The sequence below is a fragment of the Anomaloglossus baeobatrachus genome, chromosome 1, assembly GCF_048569485.1.
Source record: "Anomaloglossus baeobatrachus isolate aAnoBae1 chromosome 1, aAnoBae1.hap1, whole genome shotgun sequence".
In the NCBI taxonomy this organism is placed as follows: domain Eukaryota; kingdom Metazoa; phylum Chordata; class Amphibia; order Anura; family Aromobatidae; genus Anomaloglossus; species Anomaloglossus baeobatrachus.
In genome coordinates this window covers 759809871-759833118 of record NC_134353.1, presented here as the reverse complement: position 1 = coordinate 759833118, position 23248 = coordinate 759809871, and the positions used below count along the sequence as shown (strand labels likewise).

Genomic DNA, 23248 nt, shown 5'->3' with positions numbered 1-23248 from the left:
GTAGCGAATATTATCACTACGCCGGCTTCACATGCACTTACCTGCCCCGCGACGTCGCTCTGGCCAGCGAACTGCCTCCTTCCTAAGGGGGCGGGTCGTGCAGCGTCACAGCGACATCACATGGCAGGCGACCAATAGCAGCGGAGGGGCGGAGATGAGCAGGATGTAACCATCCCGCCCACCTCCGTCCTTCCGCATTGCAGCCGGAACGCAGGTAGGAGATGTTCCTCGCTCCTGCAGCTTCATACACAGCGATGTGTGCGGCCGCAGGAACGAGAAACAACATCGTACCTGTCGCTGCACCGGCATTATGGAAATGTTGGACCCTACACCGATGATATGATAACGACGCTTTTGCGCTCATTAATCGTATCAAAAAGGATTTGCACACTACGATATCGACTGCGACGCTGGATGTGCATCACTTTCGATTTGACCCCACCGACATCGCACCTGCAATGTCGTAGTGTGCAAAGCCCGCCTTAGTGTAATAGCTGCCTGGATAGCAACTTGGAAACTGGTTTATATAAAAAGTACATATATATGACTTATACTATATAATATTTCTCACATGTAGATCAATTTGACCTTTTTTCAATGTATTTAAAAGGGAATCTGTCAGCACACAATTACAAATGGAACTTCCCTAAGTAATAATGTGCCAACAGATTGTCTAGAAGCCAATACAGTATTATAGTTTGTGTTTTTACTTGTTTTTATCCTACTCTAGATTCTCAGTCTTTGGACTTGGTTCAAGAGCTTACCCTCATTTCTGTGCCTTTGCCCGAGCTGTGGATACCCTGCTAGAAGAGATGGGGGGAGAACGAATTTTAAAAATGGGGGAGGGAGATGAACTATGTGGACAAGAGGAATCTTTCCGAACGTGGGCAAAAAAAGTATTCAAGGTAATAGTGTTATCTAATAGCTAGCTAACACAGCTATGGTGTTTATGGTGGAATTTATTGAATATATGAATAGATTCAAAATGACTTTTTAAATGCCCATTAAAAGGTTATCCTATATGGCCAGCATACAGAAAAAGCAATGTATACACTATTCTGTTAATACAAGACCCTTGACCCTTAAGCTTTTTTGCCAATGGGCTATCTGATATGCCTCTTATTTCTTAACAAGACTTAAGGCCCCGTCACACTAAGCAACATCGCTAGCAACATCGCTGCTAACGAACAACTTTTGTGACATAGCAGCGATGTTGCTAGTGATGTTGCTGTGTGTGACATCCAGCAACAACCCGGCCCCTGCTGTGAGGTCGTTGGTTGTTGCTGAATGTCCTGGGCCATTTTTTAGTTGTTGCTGTCCTGCTGTGAAGCACAGATCGCTGTGTGTGACAGCGAGACAGCAACAACTAAATGTGCAGGCAGCAGGAGCCGGCTTCTGCGGAGGCTGGTAACCACAGTAAACATCGGGTAACCAAGAAGCCCTGTCCTTGGTTACCCGATATTTACCTTTGTTACCAGCCTCCTCCGCTCTCACTGTCAGTGCCGGCTCCTGCTCTGTGCACATGTAGCTGCAGCACACATCGGGTTAATTAACCCGATGTGTGCTGTAACTAGGAGAGCAAGGAGCCAGCGCTCAGTGTGCACTGCTCCCTGCTCTATGCACATTTAGCTGCAGCACACATCGGGTTAATTAACCCGATGTGTGCTGTAACTAGGAGAGCAGGGAGCCAGTGCTAAGCAGTGTGCGCTGCTCCCTGCTCTGTGCACATTTAGCTGCAGCACACATCGGGTTAATTAACCCGATGTGTGCTGTAACTAGGAGAGCAAGGAGCCAGCGCTAAGCATTGTGCGCTGCTCCCTGCTCTGTGCACATTTAGCTGCAGCACACATCGGGTTAATTAACCCGATGTGTGCTGTAACTAGGAGAGCAGGGAGCCAGCGCTCAGTGTGCGCTGCTCCCTGCTCTCTGCACGTGTAGCTCCGTGCGGTGGTAACCAAGGTAAATATCGGGATGGTTACCCGATATTTACCTTAGTTACCAAGCGCAGCATCTTCCACGCGGCGCTGGGGGCTGGTCACTGGTGAGCTCACCAGCAACTTGTGTAGCGACGCTCCAGCGATCCCTGCCAGGTCAGGTTGCTGGTGGGATCGCTGGAGCGTCGCAGTGTGACATCTCACCAGCAACCTCCTAGCAACTTACCAGCGATCCCTATCGTTGTTGGGATCGCTGGTAAGTTGCTTAGTGTGACTGGACCTTTAGTTATTTTTGCTCAGCTTCAGATTAGACAAAGTGACCGTGATTATTCCTCTAACATCAGAGGTTCTTAGATCAACTGTAGTAGTTAGTATGGATGTAGCAGGCAGAGCAAACCAATGCTAGAAAGTTTACCTCATCAGGAAATCATTGTTTGTCATAAGTGCCTTTATGTATGGTGGCAGTCTCACAATTCACAATGGAAATACCTAATCCTAAATTGCACCATATTGGGTTTAAAGATAAAATACTCTAATAATGTGTCTATAGAAAATATGGATATTTTTGTTCATATCTTTTTTTATTATTCTGATCTACTCGAATCTTTACATATCATTCTAGTTTCTGCAAAGTAATCAATATTTTTCATTTAATATTTAAAAGCGTTTTCTCAAAATCATAAAACAGATACAGTTTCAAAGTGCTCTTAAAAACAGACACTTTGCTAGTTACCTTTTATTAAAAATCCTCCCTGTTATCTGGAATAGAAGTGCTTTTAATTTTACAGTTTGCAGAGATTGTGGTAACCTAGATAAAAAGATATTTTTTATAAGAAGTAGATGATTTCCAAGGCAAGGAGTGCAGCGCTTCCAAGCTTTTTGCATAAAATCTAGCAAGTGCTGCTCTGCTGCTGGTCATAGTGATCTGGAAAGCTTAACTGGTCCTGGGCTTCTCAGATGCTGCATAGGCAAAGCTGCCTCGTCTTGCAGCACAGGATGATGCACAATTCAGGCTCGGCCATGCCGCTGGCCCAAACTGTCAACTTTAAAGAGCACACCACCTCCCTATAAGCATGACGTCAGGAGGCTGTGGAGTGATGTGCTCCAGAAGCAAGAAAATAAAAATAACGCTTTAAGTCCTTGCATGTCTATCATTACTTTGCTTAGGGTGAAACTTAAAGGGGTAAACCAGCCTTTTACAGATCAATATTATGCCACTGGAGTCCACTGATGTACCTAGTGGTCTTTGAAGTATTGTTCTCTATTGAAGTGAATAAGATAATGCAGAAATATCTTGAACAGTTTCTAAGAATAATATGGTGCAGGCACAAACAGCATGTTAGCAATGTAAGCACTGAGGAGACTGTGGCATTCTTTAAACAGCTGATCGTGGGTGGTTAGAACACAACACATGGGAAAGAGTGGGCACAACTACACCAAACATGTACTGGAAAATCCAGAATAATGGAATGAAGCAAGAGGAGTCCCTTGTTGCATGCAAAAAGTGTGAAAAAGTTTATTAATAACACAAAGAAATATTATTAAGAACACTTAAAAATGGGAAAGATCAAAGGGGTGATCCACCCATGAGCAGATTGACACATCACCACTAAAACCTCATGAAATAATGCAGATGGAACAAATCACATAGGCTCAAAAATAACAGTACCAAAGAACAGTATACAGCAATACATCACCAAACACATCACCAGCAACACATCACCAGTATACAGCAATACAGTCACTAAATGTAGGACTAACATAAATATGGTACAGATCAAAGAGAGCCAATACAATACCAGATAAGTAAATAGTGAGGGAGGAAGTGTGGGTGCGCCTGCCCCACGCGTTACGCCACCATGTGTGGCTTCATCAGGGGTAACCTATTTATTCATGGTGGTGCCGTCCCCATTTGTTTCTTGATCGTGGGTGGTTGACATTAATTTGCTACAGATTATTTAATATTGGTGACTGCTTATCTTCAAAAAGTTGCCCACTACTTGAACAACTCCTTCTCAATCACTATGGAAAACAGCCTATACTCACCTCCAGTGCATTGATGTCTGCACATGGTCTCCAAGGGCTTGTGTGACAATGTTAAGGTCACATGAGTCCTGCAACCAGTCAGTGGCCACTTCACTCTCACTTCTTTTGGACAAAACTGACACATGGAAGAAGTGAGAGCTGATGTTGTTCTCTGACTTCCTCCGAATGTCAGTTTTATCTAAAGGAGACCAGGCATCAAAATCACTGGAATGGTGCTAGCACAAGAGTTGAGTGTAGATTTGTTATTATTTTACATGGGGGAAATATAATGATTGAGAAGGTTGTTGTTCAAGTAGTGGAAAACTCCTTTAAGATGACTTAAACCAAATGAAAAAGGTTATCTAGCCTTTAAAACTTGATAATTTAACACCAGGATTAGATTTCTAGACTTACACCTATACCATAAGTTAACACATACAATTCATGTAAACTTACACAAAGTAAAGACATAAAGTTTATGTAATGTTTTCTTGCAGCAAGTAGGAACAAATAAAAAAAAATACACGATAAAAAAATCTTGTGTCTTAAGTTTATGCTAAGACTCCTGATCAGATGGCAGAAACCTCTGAGCTAGCAGCGTAATACCACCACTGGGAGTTTTCACACGTTTTTTGGTAGTATGTTGCTTGGAATAAAATAGATTACTTTTTACCTATGTTGTACACAGGCTGCCTGTGATGTCTTTTGTGTGGGAGATGATGTAAATATTGAAAAAGCGAACAATTCCCTGATTAGTAATGACCGAAGCTGGAAGAGGAGCAAGTACCGGATCAGCTTCGTGGCTGAGGCTCCAGAGCTCACGCAAGGTATGAAAGCTGAATTTAATTTTTAATCATGAATACTATCCAGTTTATAGTATTAGGTTCTAGTTATGGTTCTATACTATGGTTCTATTCTGAAAGGCTTCTGTTACTCCTGAAAGGCAGTGATATACAGTGCCTTGCGAAAGTATTCGCCCCGCTTGAATTTTTCAACCTTTTCCCACATTTCAGGCTTCAAACATAAAGATAAAAACTTTAATGTTATGGTGAAGAATAAACAAGTGGGACACAATTGTGAAGTTGAACAAAATGTATTGCTTATTTTAAACATTTTTAAAAATGAAATAACTGAAAAGTGGGACGTGCAATGTTATTCATTTCCTTTACTTTCAGTGCAGCAAACTCATTCGAGAAGTTCATTGAGGATCTCTGAATGATCCAATGTTGTCCTAAATGACTGATGATGATAAATATAAGCCACTTGTGCTTAATCAAGCCTCCGTATAAATGCACCTGCTCTGTGATAGTCTCAGTGTTCTGTTTAAAGCGCAAATAGCATCATCAAGACCAAGGAACACAACAGGCAGGTCCGTGATACTGTTGTGGAGATGTTAAGAGCCGGATTTGTTTACAAACAGATTTCCAAAACTTTAAAGATCCCAAGGAGCACTGTGCAAGCAATCATATTGAAATGGAAGGAGCATCATACACTGCAAATCTATTAAGGCCCGGTCGTCCCTCCAAACTTTCATCTCAAACAAGAAGAAGACTGATCAGAGATGCGGCAAAGAGGCCCATGATCAGTCTGGATGAGCTGTAGATACCTATAGCTGAGGTGGGAGAGTCTGTCCATAGGACAACAATCAGTCGTACACTGCACAAATCTAGCCTTTATGGAAGAGTGGCAAGGAGAAAGCCAGTTCTCAAATGTATCCTTAAAAAGTGTTGTTTAAGGTTTGCCACAAGCCACCTTGGGAGACACACCAAACATGTGGAAGAAGGAGCTCTGGTCAGATGAAACCAAAATTGAACTATTTGGGCACAATGCCAAACGATATGTTTGGCGTAAAAGCAACACAGTTCATCACCCTGAACACACCATCCCCACTGTCAAACATGTTGGTGGCAGCATCAAGCATCATGGTTTGGGCCTGCTTTTCTTCAGCAGGGACAGGGAAGATGGTTAAAATTAAGGAGCCAAATACAGGACCATTCTTGAAGAAAACCTGTTAGAGTCTGCAAAAGATCTGAGGCTGGGACGGAGATTTGTCTTCCAACAAGACAATGACCCCAAACATAAAGCAAAATCTACAATAAAATGGTTCACAAATAAACGTATCCAGGTGTTAGAATGGCCAAGTCAAAGTCCAGACCTGAATCCAAATGAGAATCTGTGGAAAGAGCTGAAAACTGCTGTTCACAAACACTCTCCATCCAACCTCACTCAGCTCCAGCTGTTTGCAAAGGAAGAATGGGCAAGAATTTCAGTCTCTGGATGTGCAAAACTGATGGAGACATACCCCAAGCGACTTGCAGCTGTGATCGGAGCAAAAGATGGCGCTACAAAGTATTAACTTAAAGCGGACGAATAATATTGCACGTCCCACTTTTCATTTATTTATTTTTTAAAAACGTTTAAAACAAGCAATAATGTTCGTTCAACTTCACAATTGTGTCCCACTTGTTGTTGATTCTTCACCATAACATTAAAATTTTTATCTTTATGTTTGAAGCCTGAAATGTGGGAAAAGGTTGAAAAATTCAAGGGAGCCGAATACTTTCGCAAGGCACTGTATCTACTGTATCTACAAGAGAAAGAAAAGGGAAATCTGGAAAAACCTGATGAACTTATTGTTAGTAAATTGGATCAATTATGATCTGTGCTATTATTTTTATAATAGATCCTATTAAAACCGATCCAATGGTGCCAGTGTAATCAGTGCCTAAAGCTATTTTTCTCAGTCATAATGACTCATATTTTCAGTAAATATTTCACAAGTATTTCTTATTTATGCTAATTGTGTGCTACAGTTATTTGATCATGCCAAATTATGACATTTGGTCATCATAGAGGGGTTTCCACACTTAAAACTGCCCTCTAAAATCCAAAACTAAGAGCTGTTTTGTAAAGCCCCTCATACACATTAGATTATACCAAGTTGCTGGTTGAATGAAAGTTTAACAAAAAATAATAATTCCAACAGTCATGCCCCTTTTCATCCATATTTTCCATTATAGTTGGTCAACCTGGCAATATATGTTCAGTGTCACCAGGTGATGAACGAACGAGTAACCGGTAAATATTCTTTTAACGAAACATCATTCGTAGACATAGGACATGATTCATCAAAGCTTCCACCACAGAATTCTGGAGTAAAAGCTTTGAAGAGCAGCTAAATTTAGGTGCAACTTGGACTTATTTAGCGACATTTGACATATTAATTCAAGTTTATCCCAACTTTGACAAAATGGGCACAGCTGGTATGGGACAGGGTTGCAGCAGGGACAGGATGCCACAGTTTATCTAATTCAGGAAGAGATGTGGCATTCTGTGCCGCCCCCGTACCAACAGCCTGCCGCCGCTCGGGTCCGGGCCTTCCGGTAGGTGGCTCGAGGGTCTCTGGACCCGGGGGATCTCACGGACACTCCGAATGAAAAGGGTTTGGGGGTGGTGGATGTAGGACGTATATGTACGGGCTGAGCCGTACTAGGTGCGTGACGCCACCCACGGTATGTGGTGAGTTTGGACACCACCGCTGCAATTACGGGGCATCTGGGGGGAGATGTTGTACAGCAAGTTGTTAACCCCTATGTGGGCAGGGATGGTGGCTCCGGGACCCGTTGGGATTCGCTGGTGCAGGGAGATGGGCGACCGTAGGGTACTGGTGTACTCACTATGAAGAAAACACACGAGTCTCTGGTAAACCAAGGTGAAGGTGGTCGGTGCCCGCAGCCGGCTGTGCTCTGGTCCCCCACCCGGCTCATGGTCTCTGTCTTTCTCCTGCACTTTTGTGTGATGGTGGACTGCCTGTGCTTGCAACTTCAGGAGTTCGCTCCCAGCTGGATGTGGCCTAAGGAGCCCTTGCCCGCAGACGCTGGCCCGTGGAATCTCTGAGCCCTGGCGGTGGCCTGTTATCCCCCTCGGTGGGCTGTTGCCTTCAATCGGGACTTTGGGTGGGACAGGACCTCTAGTCCTGGCCTCATTCAGTTAATTAACCAGTTCCAGTCGTTTCTGAACCTAGCTTCAGGGTCTGAGTATCCCCCTGTGTGCTCCGGTTTCCGAGTCGGTTCCCCAGGTTGGTACCGGCGGGCCCCGGTCCACCTCGGTTCCACCAATCCGTCTTCCCGGCTCCTGCAGACGGAGACCGCCGTCTGCCTCCTAGCCAAAGGCACCAGGGCTCCTACCCTGGCGCCATTCAATTTGGGGTATTTGTCTCTGCTGGAGGTGCAAACAGCTCCAGCCCACACTCCTCTTCAACTTGAACTCTAACAGAATCTAGACTGAACTGTTTACTTTCCCGCCCCCGGGCTGTCTAGACTACTTGGTAGACGTCTTCCAACCGCCTGGTTCCACCCCCTGGTGTGTCCATCTAGCCCGGAGGGGGGTGACTAGGGTTTTAAGGTTGGCTGATGTCACCTGTGAGGGAAAGGTGTAGTGCAGGGGCCTATCTGTGACTACCTGGCCTGGCCAGGGTGTCACAATTCCCTACTCCAGAAATATCATTTTGCCACCACCCGATATAATTAATTTAACACAAGATGAAGTACGCCTACGTCTGAGTAAATTAAACATTGACAAATCCCCAGGGCCAGATGGCATTCATCCACGAATATTGAGGGAATTGAGCTCCGTAATCGACAGACCGCTGTATCTCATCTTTTTAGACTCACTTGTAACAGGGTTGGTGCCTCAGGATTGGAGGATTGCTGATGTGGTACCGATATTTAAGAAAGGTAAGAGGGTAGATCCAGGCAACTACCGTCCAGTAAGCCTGACATCAGTAGTATGCAAAGTTTTTGAGGGCATTTTAAGGGATGACATGCAAAAATATATTGCAGAAAATAATATAATAACTGACAAACAGCATGGATTCATGAAAAATAAGTCGTGTCTAACCAACCTGTTGGGGTTCTATGAGGGGTAAGTTCAAACCTGGATATTGGTAATGCAGCTGATGTGATTTATTTGGACTTTGCAAAGGCATTTGATACTGTACCACATAATAGCCTTATACTAAAGCTCCAGAAGCAAGGACTAGGGGACACAATATGCAACTGGGTAAGGAATTGGCTAAAAGATAGGAAACAAAGAGTAGTCATAAATGGTACATTCTCTAAATGGGCTATAGTCAGCAGTGGGGTGCCGCAGGGATCTGTGCTTGGATCGATTCTTTTTACTCTCTTTATTAATGACCTTGTGGATGGGATTGATAGTACAGTGTCAGTCTTTGCCGATGACACCAAACTATGTAGGATATTAAAAACTGACCTGGATAGTACAATATTACAAAAAGATCTGGATAAGATGTCAGAATGGGCAGATACTTGGCAAATGAGATTTAATGTTGATAAATGTAAAGTAATGCACCTAGGACGGAGTAATCCTATAGCTGCGTATACATTAAATGGAAGTAAACTCGGGACTACAGAACAGGAGAAGGACTTGGGTATTCTCATTACAAATAAGCTGAGCAGCAGCACTCAATGTCAAGCAGCAGCTGCTAAAGCAAACAAGATTTTAGGGTGTATAAAAAGAGAGATTAGATCCCGTGATCCCAACGTATTGTTACCCCTCTATAAATCACTTGTAAGGCCACATCTGGAATACGGGATCCAGTTTTGGGCTCCACATTTTAAAAAGGACATTCAGAAGTTAGAGTCAGTTCAAAGGCGGGCAACTAGACTATTACAAGGAATGGAAGGCCTCCCATATGATGACAGGTTGAAAAAGTTACATATGTTTAGCTTAGAGAAAAGACGTCTCAGAGGAGATCTCATTTATATGTATAAATACATGTGTGGTCAATATAAAGGACTGGCACATGACTTATTTCTTCCAAAGACAGTACTAAGGACCAGGGGGCACTCACTGCGAGTGGAAGAAAAGCGATTCCGACACCTAAATAGGAAAGGGTTCTTTACAGTTAGAGCGGTCAGACTGTGGAATACACTACCACAAGAGGTAGTAATGGCAGATACTATAACAGCTTTTAAAAAAGGGCTGGATGATTTCCTCAGTACACAAAACATTGCTGGTTATAAATGACTTAGGGACTAAATGTAGAACTGGTGGAGGAAGGTTGAACTAGATGGACCTAGGTCTTTTTTCAACCTAAGTAACTATGTAACTATGTAACTATGTACTTGCCTGGAGTGAGATTTCTGGTGTAGCAAGCAGAGCCACACACCACTCGTCAAACGCTCCAGATTCATGAAGAGTGGTGCATCTCTACAAGAATCAGGAGCCTCTCATCAAGACCAGAGTGAAAAATGCCGGGCTTGATGAATAAGGTCCAAACTCTTTCCATGAATAAAAAATCCTTCAGCACAAAAAGTATCAAACTTGGTTAACTATACTTCAAACAAAAAATGGTATGTGATCGCTCAGCTGAAATGATCCTTTGTTCTTAGCTTTTACCCAATGCATAATTTAGTTGAAATTGTTCATTTTCACCAACTTTAATCTAAAGTGTATGGGGACTTTAAGAGTTGCTCTTGCACTGGAAACTTGTGCCAACCATGAATTGCATTCATCAACTTGACATCTAATACTCTTATTGACTAGATATGTCAATCAGACTTGCAGCTTTACTCTAAAGGATGAACCAACCCATCAAGATTGTGGTCAGAGTGATTAATTATAGTGAGCTGAGGTGATTAATATTGAAGCTTAAATTAATTACTATTTTATATTCATATACGATCCATATCATATTTCTAATCCAACACTTTTCTGTCTTACCAGCCCTCTACAGTATTCACAGAAAGAAGGTGTATGGTGCAAGGCTATTAGGTCGACAGAATCTACAAAGCACAAAATCCAGGTACTAAACAGTTGTAATGCCTCATGAATACAACCTCAATTCATGTTTGACAGCAAAAAGAATTGTAGAGATAAGTACTATAAATCTACAAGGTGTACAAGAAATGTTACTAAAGTTCTGGAAATAGTCTTCATTTGACTAATACATGCACTAGTTTCTATGGTCTGAACATCTATCTAAAGATTGTAATAATTTCAGGTAATATTGTTCCAAACTAAAGTACTTTAACCCATCCAACCCCACAAGCCTGTTTTCACCTTCCTATCCAGGCCATTTTTTTCAGTTGTGACCAGTGTTACTTTATCAGTAATAACTATGGAACGATTCAACGGACCTCAGAGGTTCAAGATTATTTATTTGTGACATAATGTGCTTCATGTTAGAGGTAAATTTAGAACATTATCTTTTGCCTTTATTTCTGAAAATATCTGAAATTTACCAAAAAAACTTTGTAAATTTCGTAATTTTCAAACTTTTCATTTTTATGCCCTTAAACCAAAGAGTTATGTTGCACAAAATAGTTAAGAAATAACAGTTACCACAAGTCTACATTATATCAGCATCATTTTTTGTTAGGAGGTTAGAAGGGTTAAAAGTTTATTAGCAATTTATCATTTTTCCAACAAAATTCTCAAAACTATTTTTTAGGAACCATTTCACATTTAAAGTGACTTTGAGAGACCTAGGCGACAGAAAATGCCCAAAAGTTACTCCATTCTTATAACTGCACCCCTCAAAGTACTCAAAACCACATCCAAGAAGTTTATTAACACTTCAGTTGCTTCAAAGGAACTAAAGCAACGTAGAGTCAAAAAATGAAAATTTCACTTTTTTCAACAAAAATGTTACTTTAGCCCCAAATTTTGCATTTTCACAAGGGTAACAGGAAAAAATACACCACACAACTGGTTGTGCATATTCTTCTGAGTACGCCGATAGAGGAAACCCCCCACAAGTACCCCATTTTGGAAAATAGACCACTCAAGGAATTTATCGAGATGTGTGGCATTGGTGAGCACCATGAACCAAGTGCTTCACAGAATTTTATAATGTTGAGCTTTACAAATGAGAAAAATCAAAATTTTCCCACAAATGTAGTCTGAGCCACATTTTTTTTATTTTCACAAGGGTACGAGGAGAAAATGCACATAACAATTTGTTGTGCATTTTCTCCTGAGTACGCCGATAAAGCATATGTGGTGGAAAACTACTGCTTCGGCGCACGGCAGGACTAGAAAGGGAAAAGCACAATTTTAGTTTTGGAATGCAAAATTAGTTTGAATTGTTACCGGATGCATGCCGCATTTGGAAAGCCCCTGAGGTGCCTAAACAGGGAAAACCCCTAAAAGTATCCCCAGTTTGGAAACTACCCACCTCAAGCAATTTATCTTGATGTGTAATATACACCTTGAACTACCAGGTGCTTCACAGAATTTTACAATGCGGAACTGTAAAAGTGAAAAAAATAGATTTTTCCTTCAAAAATGTTGCTTGAGCCCCAAATTATTTCATTTTCACAAGGGTAGAAAAATAAAATGGACCCAAAAAGTTGTTGTGCAGTTTCTCTTGAATATGCCGATACCACATATGGGGTTGGAATCTACTGTTTGGACACACTGCTGAGCATCAGAAGGAAGGAGTGATGTTTTGAAGCTCAGACTTTGATGGAATGGTCTGTTACGGAGACAGCAGCCATCTTAACTCAGACATCCTTCAATGCAGCACGGTGACCAAAACTTCCTACGCCGTATGTTTATGGTTGGCAGTTTGTGCGACACTCTTAATATTATAAAAATATTATTTTTACATATGACAGTGGTTGCCCTTAGATAACTGTGCACTAAGTTTTAGTCTGCAGTTTTTATTAATGCATTCATTTTCAGATACACAAAGTACTGCTGCTTTCTGTGTGAGTGTAATATTCTTGCAAGAGAATATCGATACAATAAAAGAAACTGGCCATTCTGATATTCACTTCAGCCAGAAATTAAAAATGTCCTGCATCCAGCACTTGTTGACCCATATAAGATTTTGTTACCACCACTGCATATCAAGTTGGGCCTAATGAAGAACTGTTTAAGGGTAAGTTCACAAAGTGCATTTTTCGCTGCGTTTTTCAGGTGCGTTTCTGCTCAGAAAACTGCATGACTTTGCTTCCCCAGCAAAGTCTATGAGTTTTCATTTTTGCTGTCTGCACACAGCGTTTTTTTTTACCTGCATTTTTGTGGTGCCTACAAAAACGCAGCATGTCAATTATTTTTGCGTTTTTCACTGCGTTTTCCACCCATTGAGTTCAATGAGATGTTCAAAAACGCAATGGAAAACGCAAATTGCAAATATAGCTGCATTTTACTGCGTTTCTATGGCTAAAAACGCAGCTATAAACGCAAAGGGTGGGTAGTAAAGTGACATGTACAGGAAGAGGATTCCTTCTATTAGTAAACACAGAAGCATGAATCCTCCCGGTACCGCCACCGCTGCTTCCATTTCCTGCCCGGTGCCATGTGTGCTCCCGTGCTGCGCCATGTCCGGGCGGGAGGTGGAAGCGGCTGCTAAATCAAAAGTGAACAGTAGAAAAATCTCATACTCACCTGTCTGCAGACTCCCGGTGCCATGTCCGCTCCCAGCTCCTCTCCCAGTACCGCCACCCCTGCTCTGGCTGTGTGCCGGCTCCCAGGCACATCTGATAGCTGCAGGACTTGGTGGTGAGGACCTGGCGGTGATCACCTGATGCGGTCACCTGACGCATCAGCTGATCGTAAGTCTTGCGGTGACGCCGGATTTTACCGCCTGGCCGGTTATCAGATGATGCCGTCAGGAGACTTCATCAGCTGATTACCGGCAGCTCCTGCAGCGGTCGGACGGGAGTCAGCACGACCGTGTGTAGTTGTTTTTTTTTGCACTGATGCATCAGCCTAGACTGTACAGCGAGCAAGCGCCGAGTGACTGATTCCCCGGTGCTTGCAGTCAGTTCATGACAGCTGCAGACAGGCCGGGCTGATCTCCGGAATTCAGGTGAGAGCACCGGAGATCAGCCCGGCCTGTCTGCAGCTGTCATGAACTGAACCGCAAGTGCTGGGGAATCAATCACTCGGTGCTCGCGGTACAGTCTAGGCTGCACTCTGGAGCTCAGGTGAGAGCTCCGGAGTGCAATGCAGGTACCTGAATCCAGGCCTGGCATTACTGGAGTTTCCTCTGGTAGCCAGTCCGACGCTGCACAGAAGTGTGTAGTTTTTTTTGTTTGTTTTTTTTTGCACTGATGCATCAGCTGATTGTATAAAAGCTGTTTATACAATCAGCTGATGTGTGATGTGATTTAGGCCCTTGAACATGACACATTATCTGATCGCTTTGCCTTCCAGCAAACCGATCAGATGACATTGGATGCGGATTGGACGGCGCGGGACCCGTGACCCAGGATTACTGCGGAGGGGGTTCTTTATTTCAATAAAGATGGAGTCACTAATTGTGTGTGTGTTTTATTTCTAATAAAAATATTTTTGGCCATGTCCAATATTGGTTTGACACCATGACTTTCGGGCTTAGGGCCAGCTGATAATACACAGCTAGCCCTAACCCCATTATTACCCAGAGAGCCACCCGGCATCAGGGCAGCTGGAAGAGTTGGATACAGCGCCCGAAGATGGCGCTTCTATGAAAGCGCCATTTTCTGGGGTGGCTGCGGACTGCAATTCGCAGCGGGGGTGCCCAGAAAGCTTGGGCACCCTGCATTGCGGATTCCAATCCCCAGCTGCCTAGTTGTACCTGTCTGGACTCAAAAATTGGGCAAAGCCCACGTCATTTTTTTTTTTTAATTATTTCATGAAATTCATGAAATAATTAAAAAAAAAAGGGCTTCCCTATATTTTTGGTTCCCAGCCGGGTACAAATAGGCAGCTGGGGGTTGGGAGCAGCCCGTTCCTGCCTGCTGTACTTGGCTAGCATACAAAAATATGGCGAAGCCCACGTCATTTTTTTGGGGGGCAAAGAAATCCAGCATATAGTCCTGGATGGAGGATGCTGAGCCTTGTAGGTCGGCAGCTGCTGTCTGTTCTCCTGCATACACAATTGGATGGAGGATGCTGAGCCTTGTAGTTCTGCAGCTGCTGTCTACTCTCCTGCATACACTAGTGGATGGAGTATGCTGAGCCTTCTAGTTCTGCTCCCCCTGCCTCTCCCTCCAGCATATAGTCCTGGATGGAGCATGCTGAGCCTTGTAGTTCTGCAGCTGTCTGCTCTCCTGCATACACTAGTGGAGAATGAAGAACATATTGAAGAAGGAAATGACATCAGGCCTTTTTTGTTCAACAATCTTTAATGGCATTGTTCACTGATAAAAAAACACATAAAAACGCAGTGAGCAAAAACGCAGCAAAACGCAGCAAAAAACGCACCAAAGCGCGGTAAAAACGCATGTCTTTTTTGCCACGGGTGCATTTTTGTGTGTTTATTGCCGCAAAAAACGCACAAAAACGCCGCGTCAAAAAAACGCAGTGTGTGAACTTAGCCTAAAGGTAATTGATAAAATGCAAAAGCAGTAGTAAATTTCCAAGGTTGAGTGAAGCAAAGATAAAGGAAGGAGTTTATATTGGAGAAACTCCTCACCCTGAAGTAGCTTACCAATCTCAGGTCTGTTTTTTGCAGGACAAGGAAAAGGCTGAATGAGTAGCATTCACATTAGTTGTAACTCATTTTTTTAGAAACTCAAGAGCAGATAACTATGAACAGTTCATGGAAAATCCCCGTAAAATATATAAGTATCTTGGCTTTTTACCTTTTCATGCCAGAGCCTGTTTTTTGCCTTCATGACTGGGCCAATGTTTTCATTTCTGACCAAATTCACTTTGACAGGTTATAACTCTGGAACGCTTCAACGGATCCCAGTGATTCTGAGACTGTTTTTTCATGACATATCGTACTTCAGGATAGGGGTAAAATTAAGAAGATATTGTCACGCTGTACAAAGGGTTGGTAGGACGTAGTACAGCGTATTCCCCACTATGTGGCAGCAGAGTAGTAAAGGAGAGACAAAGTAACAGTAACAGAAAGGCAGCTGAAGTACAGCAGAGTAACTTCAGCAGGCAGTTGGAAGAGATGATCTGATGCAGGAGCACGAGAGACAAGCAAAAAAGATTCTCAATCAATGAGGACCATTTTTCAAATTACTGAAACTTTTATGAATTAATTATATGTAGCAGTAAAAGGAAAATTCTTTGATATCATAGAAAAAAGAACTTACAAAGAATCTTTAATGTCAGATTTGAATTCAGGAAGTCAAATTCATTAAGAAATGGCTCATTTCATAACTAAATATGACAACTTTTGAAAATATGTAGAACAATGTAACACCCACTTGAACTTAAAAAAGATAACTCATTAGGTGCCAAATACTTTAATTGCTAATATCTCAGCAACAGAGACGTGAAATAAAAAAATAAGTTTTATTCCACTCTACAGAAACTATTAAACATGTGTCTAGTTCAACATGAAAAATTTGGTGAAGGGTCCTCTTTGAGGGAAGAGGTTTCTTGTTTCAGAATAACGAGTCTATAAACAAAGATATACTGATAAATAGTTGGCCTGGAATATTTCTAGCATACAAAAATAATCCCCGTTGCTAAGGAAACAAGTATTAACGTTGACAAGTGCACGTGCTAAGTTTTAACAGAAACGATTATGTCATTTTGAAATTGTGATTAAGAAAACTTAACTATGTCAGGTGAAGATTGGAACTTCAGCAAAAACATTTCATAGACATTTTGTTTTTGCTGGATAATGCACTCACCCACAATTCTTGTATTGACGTGTAAAAACCTAAATCTGTTTTGAAATTGTTAATCTTCCACCGTATTCTCCTTATTTGGCTCCATCTTGTTATTACTTCTTTCCAGAACTTCAAAAAATTATTGAAAAAATGAGAATTTATAACAAATGAGATGGTACTTGATTCTGTGTAGTTGAGGATTATAGAACAGGATAACAATTTTTTTGTTCTAAAGGATTAGAATTACTTTTTCAATTAATTAAATGTATAGAGCTGAAAGGTGATTGTGTTAAATAAAATAGTACTTCATCAAGACCAGTGTTTTCCATGCCAGTCTTGATTAGGGTGAGGGTGGCCTATAGATCACCTGATTCATTAAGACGCGCCTCTTAGTTTGTGATGGGCGGACCCAGACTGTAAAAGTCCAGATCCACACAGATTCAAAAGCACTCAAGCACCGACCCCGGAGTTTTCAGATGTTATTAACCCACTGCAACAGGGCAATCTGGATGAGCAGGGTAAAGTTCCAGGATTGCCACATCTAATAGATGCAACAATCCTGAGTGACTGCAGGCTGCTATTTTTAGGCTGGGGGGCCCAATAAGCACGGGTCTCCCCAGCCCGAGAATACCCTCTCCCAGCTGTTGGCTTTATCATGGCTGGGTATCAAAATTGGGGGAACCGCACACCATTTTTTTAATAATTTATTTAAATAAACATACACAGCCAAGATAAGCACATGGCTGGGGGCTGCTGCCTGTAGCCATATGATTTATCTGTGATTGGTATCATAATATGGGGGACCCTACACTAATAATTTTATTTATATATTTTATTTTACACGAATGAAGGTGCACACACAGCACCTCTGATTGTTTGCAGTCAGACACGCTGTCACACAGGGTGAGGGCACATCTGACTGCAACAAGAAATGCAGGACTGCCGGTAGGTGGGGGAAGCAGTGCATATGTATAAGGTTAATGAGCGGCCCCTCAAGTATTGTTAGAGCCGCGCGGGAAACTCGATAAGTATAATGTGCTTGCTACAATCCCCATATCCCTTCTACCACCATTTTAAAGAGCCGTATTCTGGTCCCCATAGACTTATATGGGAACCAGCGTTCGGCCAGGTATCCGAGATCAATTCTCGGCCCAAGCTGGGGTTTTTTTAATCCTGGTTGGACCTGCCAATCTTTGGTATCTGTGAGTCCATCCATCACTGCTCTTAATGAATCAGGTGAAGCACAAAGGGAAGTATACTTCTATGTGCATCTTGCCACAAATCCTACTTCAGTCAGGGAATAGGATTTGTGGCGTTAGGTATGCCACCACTTGGCAAGAATTTGATTAGCAGGGGTGGCCCCACCCCAGCTCTGCTCACTTAGTCTGAGCTGGGAAAAAATAGTTTGAAAAGACAAAAGTCTCAATATTCTTGCACAGCTTTGCATTTCTCAAAAACAATGACTTTTTTACGACTGTTTTCTGGCAAAAAGGTTTCGGTGAATCGGGGCTGTAGCTTTTAAGTCTGGACTAACCATATCAATAACCCTTGAGTAAATTATAGTAAATAAATATACTTTTTTTTACAACATAAACATGGTGAGAGCACTTGGTACAAGTTATTATCCTGGGAAAAAATCCCCCCCAATCCCTATGACTAATGAATCCTTCAGGAGAGAACCAATTTTTATTTAGGTCGCAGTATATACGGTAAGCTTCACTTTACCTTTGGAGATGGACAATAGAGTATCTTACTTCTTTGGTTCTCCTGGTTCTACAGCCTAACTGTAACCTAAAACTCAGAATAATCTCATGTTAATGTATTTCGTATGTGCATGTGTTTCAAATCATAAGCAAATACTAACTAAAATACATTTTGTAGTCGATCTACTATATTCCTTCGACTTCACACAAATGGACATCAAGAGCTGAAATACAAACCTGGAGACCACTTGGGCATATTTCCAGGCAACCATGATGATCTTGTCAATGCCCTGATTGAAAGGTTGGAAGATCCCTCTCCAGTCAATCAGCTGGTCAGGGTAGAAATCTTGGAGGAAAGAAATACAGCCCTAGGTAATCATTTCAACACCTTAACATACATGTATTTCAAATGGTGTTTTACTTTTTAGAGCTTGATGCATTTTTTTAGTTGACATAATGCTTATATTAGTCAGAATATAGTAGGCATGTAGACAATAGTAGGCAGGTAGACAACAAATCGTAGACATATCACATCAAAGGTTGCAAGACCCTAGCACTCACAGTATAACACTGGTATACTACAGAATAGTGTAAGTAAATGGGGTCATATTGCAATCCACAAGTTACACTGACAGTGACAAGCAAGTCGCAGAAAATCCAACTGGTGCTGACTTTTTGTGAATTGCTTGTCGCGGTATCTTAAGGGTTGCTATGTGACCCCATTCGCTTGTATTATGTCGATGTATTGACAGCATATAGCGATCTTTGGTGGCATGAACTGTGTCGCGACTCGAGTCACTGTGTAGCCCTAATTTGACAGATAACTCCGGAAAAACAAATTGTGTTTCAAACTTTTTCTTACTTTTTCAAATAAAACAAGAATTCTTATTTTTCTGTGTCAGACAGGTCTCAATTCATTATATTTTTCACAATGCATTTATTATACACATAAAATATTAGACCCTAACAGTAAAACACTAAAGCACAAACTTCAATGGTATGTCTATAATCTCTACAGGTGTAATCAGTAATTGGACAGAAGAGCAAAGGATTCCTCCATGTACCATATTCCAAGCCCTGAAATATTTTGTGGACATCACAACGCCACCAACCCCAATCCTGATGCAGCAGATTGCATGTCTTGCTACCAATGAAAAAGAGAAAAAACGCCTGGAGATTTTGAGCAAGGTGATATGATAATTGTATTATTATAATCTTGCATTAAAAGTTTATTGCCACAATGGCTTATTTTTTACATAGTACAGCACAGTATAATTATTGTTAATATTCAATTCAAACTCAAATTTCTCTCTTGTACTTTTGTGGCTTTTTCATCTTTCTTTCACCCAATGTCACAAAGCTGAAGGGGCAGTCCTATGTGGTTTATGGGAATGTTCAGAGCTTGATCTTGCTCCCCCTTGAACACATAGCAGATAGCTGAGCATAGGCTATCAGGGCAGTAAGGATGCCATGTGGGCTTTTGGGGGATTATTAATTAGACAGGATTAGAAGCAAATTTAGCTGGTATCATTGGGATTTTTAGCACAACATAGCTGAGCTGTGCCACAACGCAGCTGTCAAATGTTTTATTAGATAGTGTCAGTAGGTGCATCTGAGCATGCTCGATGGATAGCGTTAGAACTATTGGAAGACAAATCCAGATGTAACAGAAAGGTAAAGAGAGCCCTGGGTTCATTATAAAGGGTGTGATAGCTGCAAATCAGTGCAGATTTAACAATAGGTTGTATTGACACAATTCATTTTGTAGGTACAGAAAACTAAAATCACATTATGATTTGGGAATAACCCTTTGCTGCCACACAGCATAAAATATATGATGTATATTTAGGACTAAATGGTACGCTGTGCATAGTTCAGGCTACAACTCTTCAAAATCCCCTCCCTCACCCCAATGAGTTGCTATTTTTATTTTTTAAGTGACACATGCTGGTAACTACTTTTGTTCCCTACTTTTGATGACTTAAAACCGCATTAATATTATTGTATAGCCCTTTAAATTATATTTTGAGGTTGTGCCTGGAAGTGCATTGGGCAGTGACGATGCACTTCTAGCTTCTCAGCCTCATGTTGTATTTCCTACTTCACAGTATCCCTCACCTGGCTGACTGACAGATCATCAGCCTTGTATCAAATAACCTGTCAATCAGCTATGTAGGAAATACAACATGAGGCAGAGAAGCTAGACTTGCATCGTCCTTGCCCAATGCACTTCCAGGCACAACTTCTCTGCGCTATTTCTCCCTGCTGGAGCAGTGCTTTGGGGTCATAAAAGGATCATCTGGCTTTGAAGAGCTTCATAACTATATTAATGGTTTGGAGGTTAACATTTCTGTTGTAGCTAAGTTAAAGCTTATTCTACATAAAAAAAATAAATTAAAATCAAAAACTAAACTTTTAATAGTAGTTAAGGTTGAGCATTTTCTTTCTTTTTACAATATTTACAAAGGGCGATAAAAATAATCCTAGATAACATAATTATAAAAATTGTTCTAATTCATTTTCTACATAAATAAATCACATTTTCTTCATCACTAAGGGCTTACAAGAGTATGAACAGTGGAAGTGGTACAAGAATCCCACCATTGTAGAGGTGCTAGAGGAGTTCCCCTCCATTCAGATGCCATCATCTCTCCTGCTCACACAACTACCACTGCTGCAACCTCGTTACTACTCCATCAGCTCATCTCCTGACATGTATCCCGATGAGGTTCACCTCACTGTTGCCGTTGTGTCCTATCGCACGAGAGGTAGTATTTTCTTTGGCAGTTGCCTTCAATCATTTCTTTCTATTTATTTTAGGTAATTTTAATAGCTTTATGGGTTGGACAATATACAGCACCACGCAACATACATGTCTAGGAAAAAGTAGATGCCACAAGTTTGTACATGATAACGTAATTAAAATGAGTTTAAACTCTTCTACTTTATTTTGTTTTCATGTTGTCTTTCTCTTTGGATTTTCTAGATGGTGATGGCCCCATTCATCATGGTGTCTGCTCCTCTTGGCTTAATAGAATACAGACGGATGAAGTTGTACCCTGTTTTGTAAGAGGGTTAGTTACAAAAACTATATGAACATTATATCACATTTATTAATTTACCTTTGCCTACATAATTGTGGATTATTCCCTAGCTCTTACAACTCTTAACACATACCGTACTTACACCCATCCGTCATTTTATTACGTCCTAAATCCAAAAAGATGTGACGCTGAGTAAAATGTAAAGAAAACAAGAGTGCAGTTATGTGGCAATCTCTTAAAGCCATATTTTATTCTCAACAGAACATTTTTCATTTTATTTGAAAAAAATGACTCATTTAGAAATTGATGGCAACAACACAGCTCCAAAAAGTTGGGACAGGATTAACGAAAGGCTGGAAAAATAAGTGGTACTAATGAAAAATATCTGAGCGACAATTTTCAAGTAAGTTTCATGATAGTATATGAAAGGAATATGTTAGAGAGGCAGAGTCTCTCAGAAGCAAAGATAGTCAGAGGTTCACCAATCTGAAAGTTTCAGAAAAATGTTCCACAACATAAAATTGCAGACTTTGAAAATTCCAATATTTACAGTACATAATATCATCAAAAGATTCATAAATTCAGAAGAAATCCATGTGCATAAAGGACAAAGCCGACAGTCAATATTGGATTCTCATGGGCTCCCAGCCAGTACTGCATTAAAAAAGGCATTATTCATGGGCTTGGGAAAACTTCCAGAAATCATTGTCTGTGAACATCCATATATGCAAGTTAAAGCTCTATAATGCAAAGAAGAAGCCATATATCAACACAATCAATAAATACTGCCTTCTTCTCCTGGCCAAAACTAAATTAAAATGGCATGAGGCAAAATGGAAAACTGTTCTGTGGTCAGATTAATCAAAATGAAATTATTTATGGAAACGACAGGTGCAATGTTCTGCGGATTCAAGAAGAAAGGGACCATTCAGCTCGTTATCAGTGCATAGTTCAGATGGGCGGCTTAGGCTGCTTTCACACCTCCGGTCTTCAATGCGGCACAATCCGGCACTTTGCAGGAAAAACGCAACCGTTTTTTGTTGCTGCCGGTTGCGTTTTTCCTGCATAGACTTTAATTAGTGCCGCATTGTGCCGCATGGCCTTGCGTTCCATCCGGTTTTTGCCGCATGCGGCAGATTTAGCCGATGCGGCGGCCGGATGAAACGTTGCCTGGCACTTTTTTTGTGCAACAAAAAAAAAACGCATCGCGCCACATCCGGCCGATGCGGCGCTTTTCCCAATGCATCCCTATGGATGCCGGATGCGGCGCGATGTGGCAAAAAACGCATCGGGCCGCCTCATGCGGTTTTTGCCACTGCGCATGCTCAGTAGCATGCCGCAAGCGGCAACAACCGGACGGGTCGCATGTAAAAAACTTATGCAAAGAATGCGGTGTTTTCACCGCATCCGTTGCATACGTTTGACAGCCGGATTGAGCCGCATGGCTCAAACCGGATGTGTGAAAGCAGCCTTAGGCTATCTGCCCACGCTGCGGAAAATGCGCGGATTTTGCCGCGGATTTCTCACGGAAAAGCCGCGGATTTCCCTAAAATCTGCAGCTCAGGCACTTCCCAGCCATTTCTATGGCATTTTGGAAATGCTGTGTCCACGCTGCGGATTTTTCCGCAGCGGATTTCGTGCGGATTTTGATCCGGAAAAATCTGCAACATGTCAATTATTGTTGCGGATTTTCATCCGGATTTTGGCTTTAAAATTGGGAAAAAATCCGCATCAAATCCGCGGCAATTCCGCGGTAAATCCGCGGCAAATCCGCACCTTTGAAAAGGTGCGGATTTTGCGGGAAAGCTGCGGATTTTGATGCAGAAAAATCCGCAGCTACATTCTCCCGTGGACACATAGCCTTACACATATTGAAAGTTACAATAAGTGTAGAGCATTATATACAGTTGGCAGGTATTTTTACAACCTATGCTCCCACCCAACCAATGTCT

At 41.7% G+C, this 23248-nt stretch overlaps 1 protein-coding gene across 6 annotated transcripts in view; it reads left to right on the top strand.

The window, feature by feature from the left end:
- The window catches only part of NOS1 (nitric oxide synthase 1), a 672503-nt gene that overhangs the window by 621364 nt on the left and 27891 nt on the right, over positions 1-23248 (top strand). For all 6 annotated transcript variants that reach the window (XM_075324076.1, XM_075324084.1, XM_075324068.1 and 3 more), the window contains exons 18-24: positions 731-905; positions 4648-4786; positions 10707-10785; positions 18431-18624; positions 19271-19440; positions 20810-21020; positions 21239-21326. In XM_075324076.1, the coding sequence (XP_075180191.1) occupies positions 731-905; positions 4648-4786; positions 10707-10785; positions 18431-18624; positions 19271-19440; positions 20810-21020; positions 21239-21326 (1056 nt within the window). The remainder of the gene's footprint in view (positions 1-730; positions 906-4647; positions 4787-10706; positions 10786-18430; positions 18625-19270; positions 19441-20809; positions 21021-21238; positions 21327-23248) is intronic.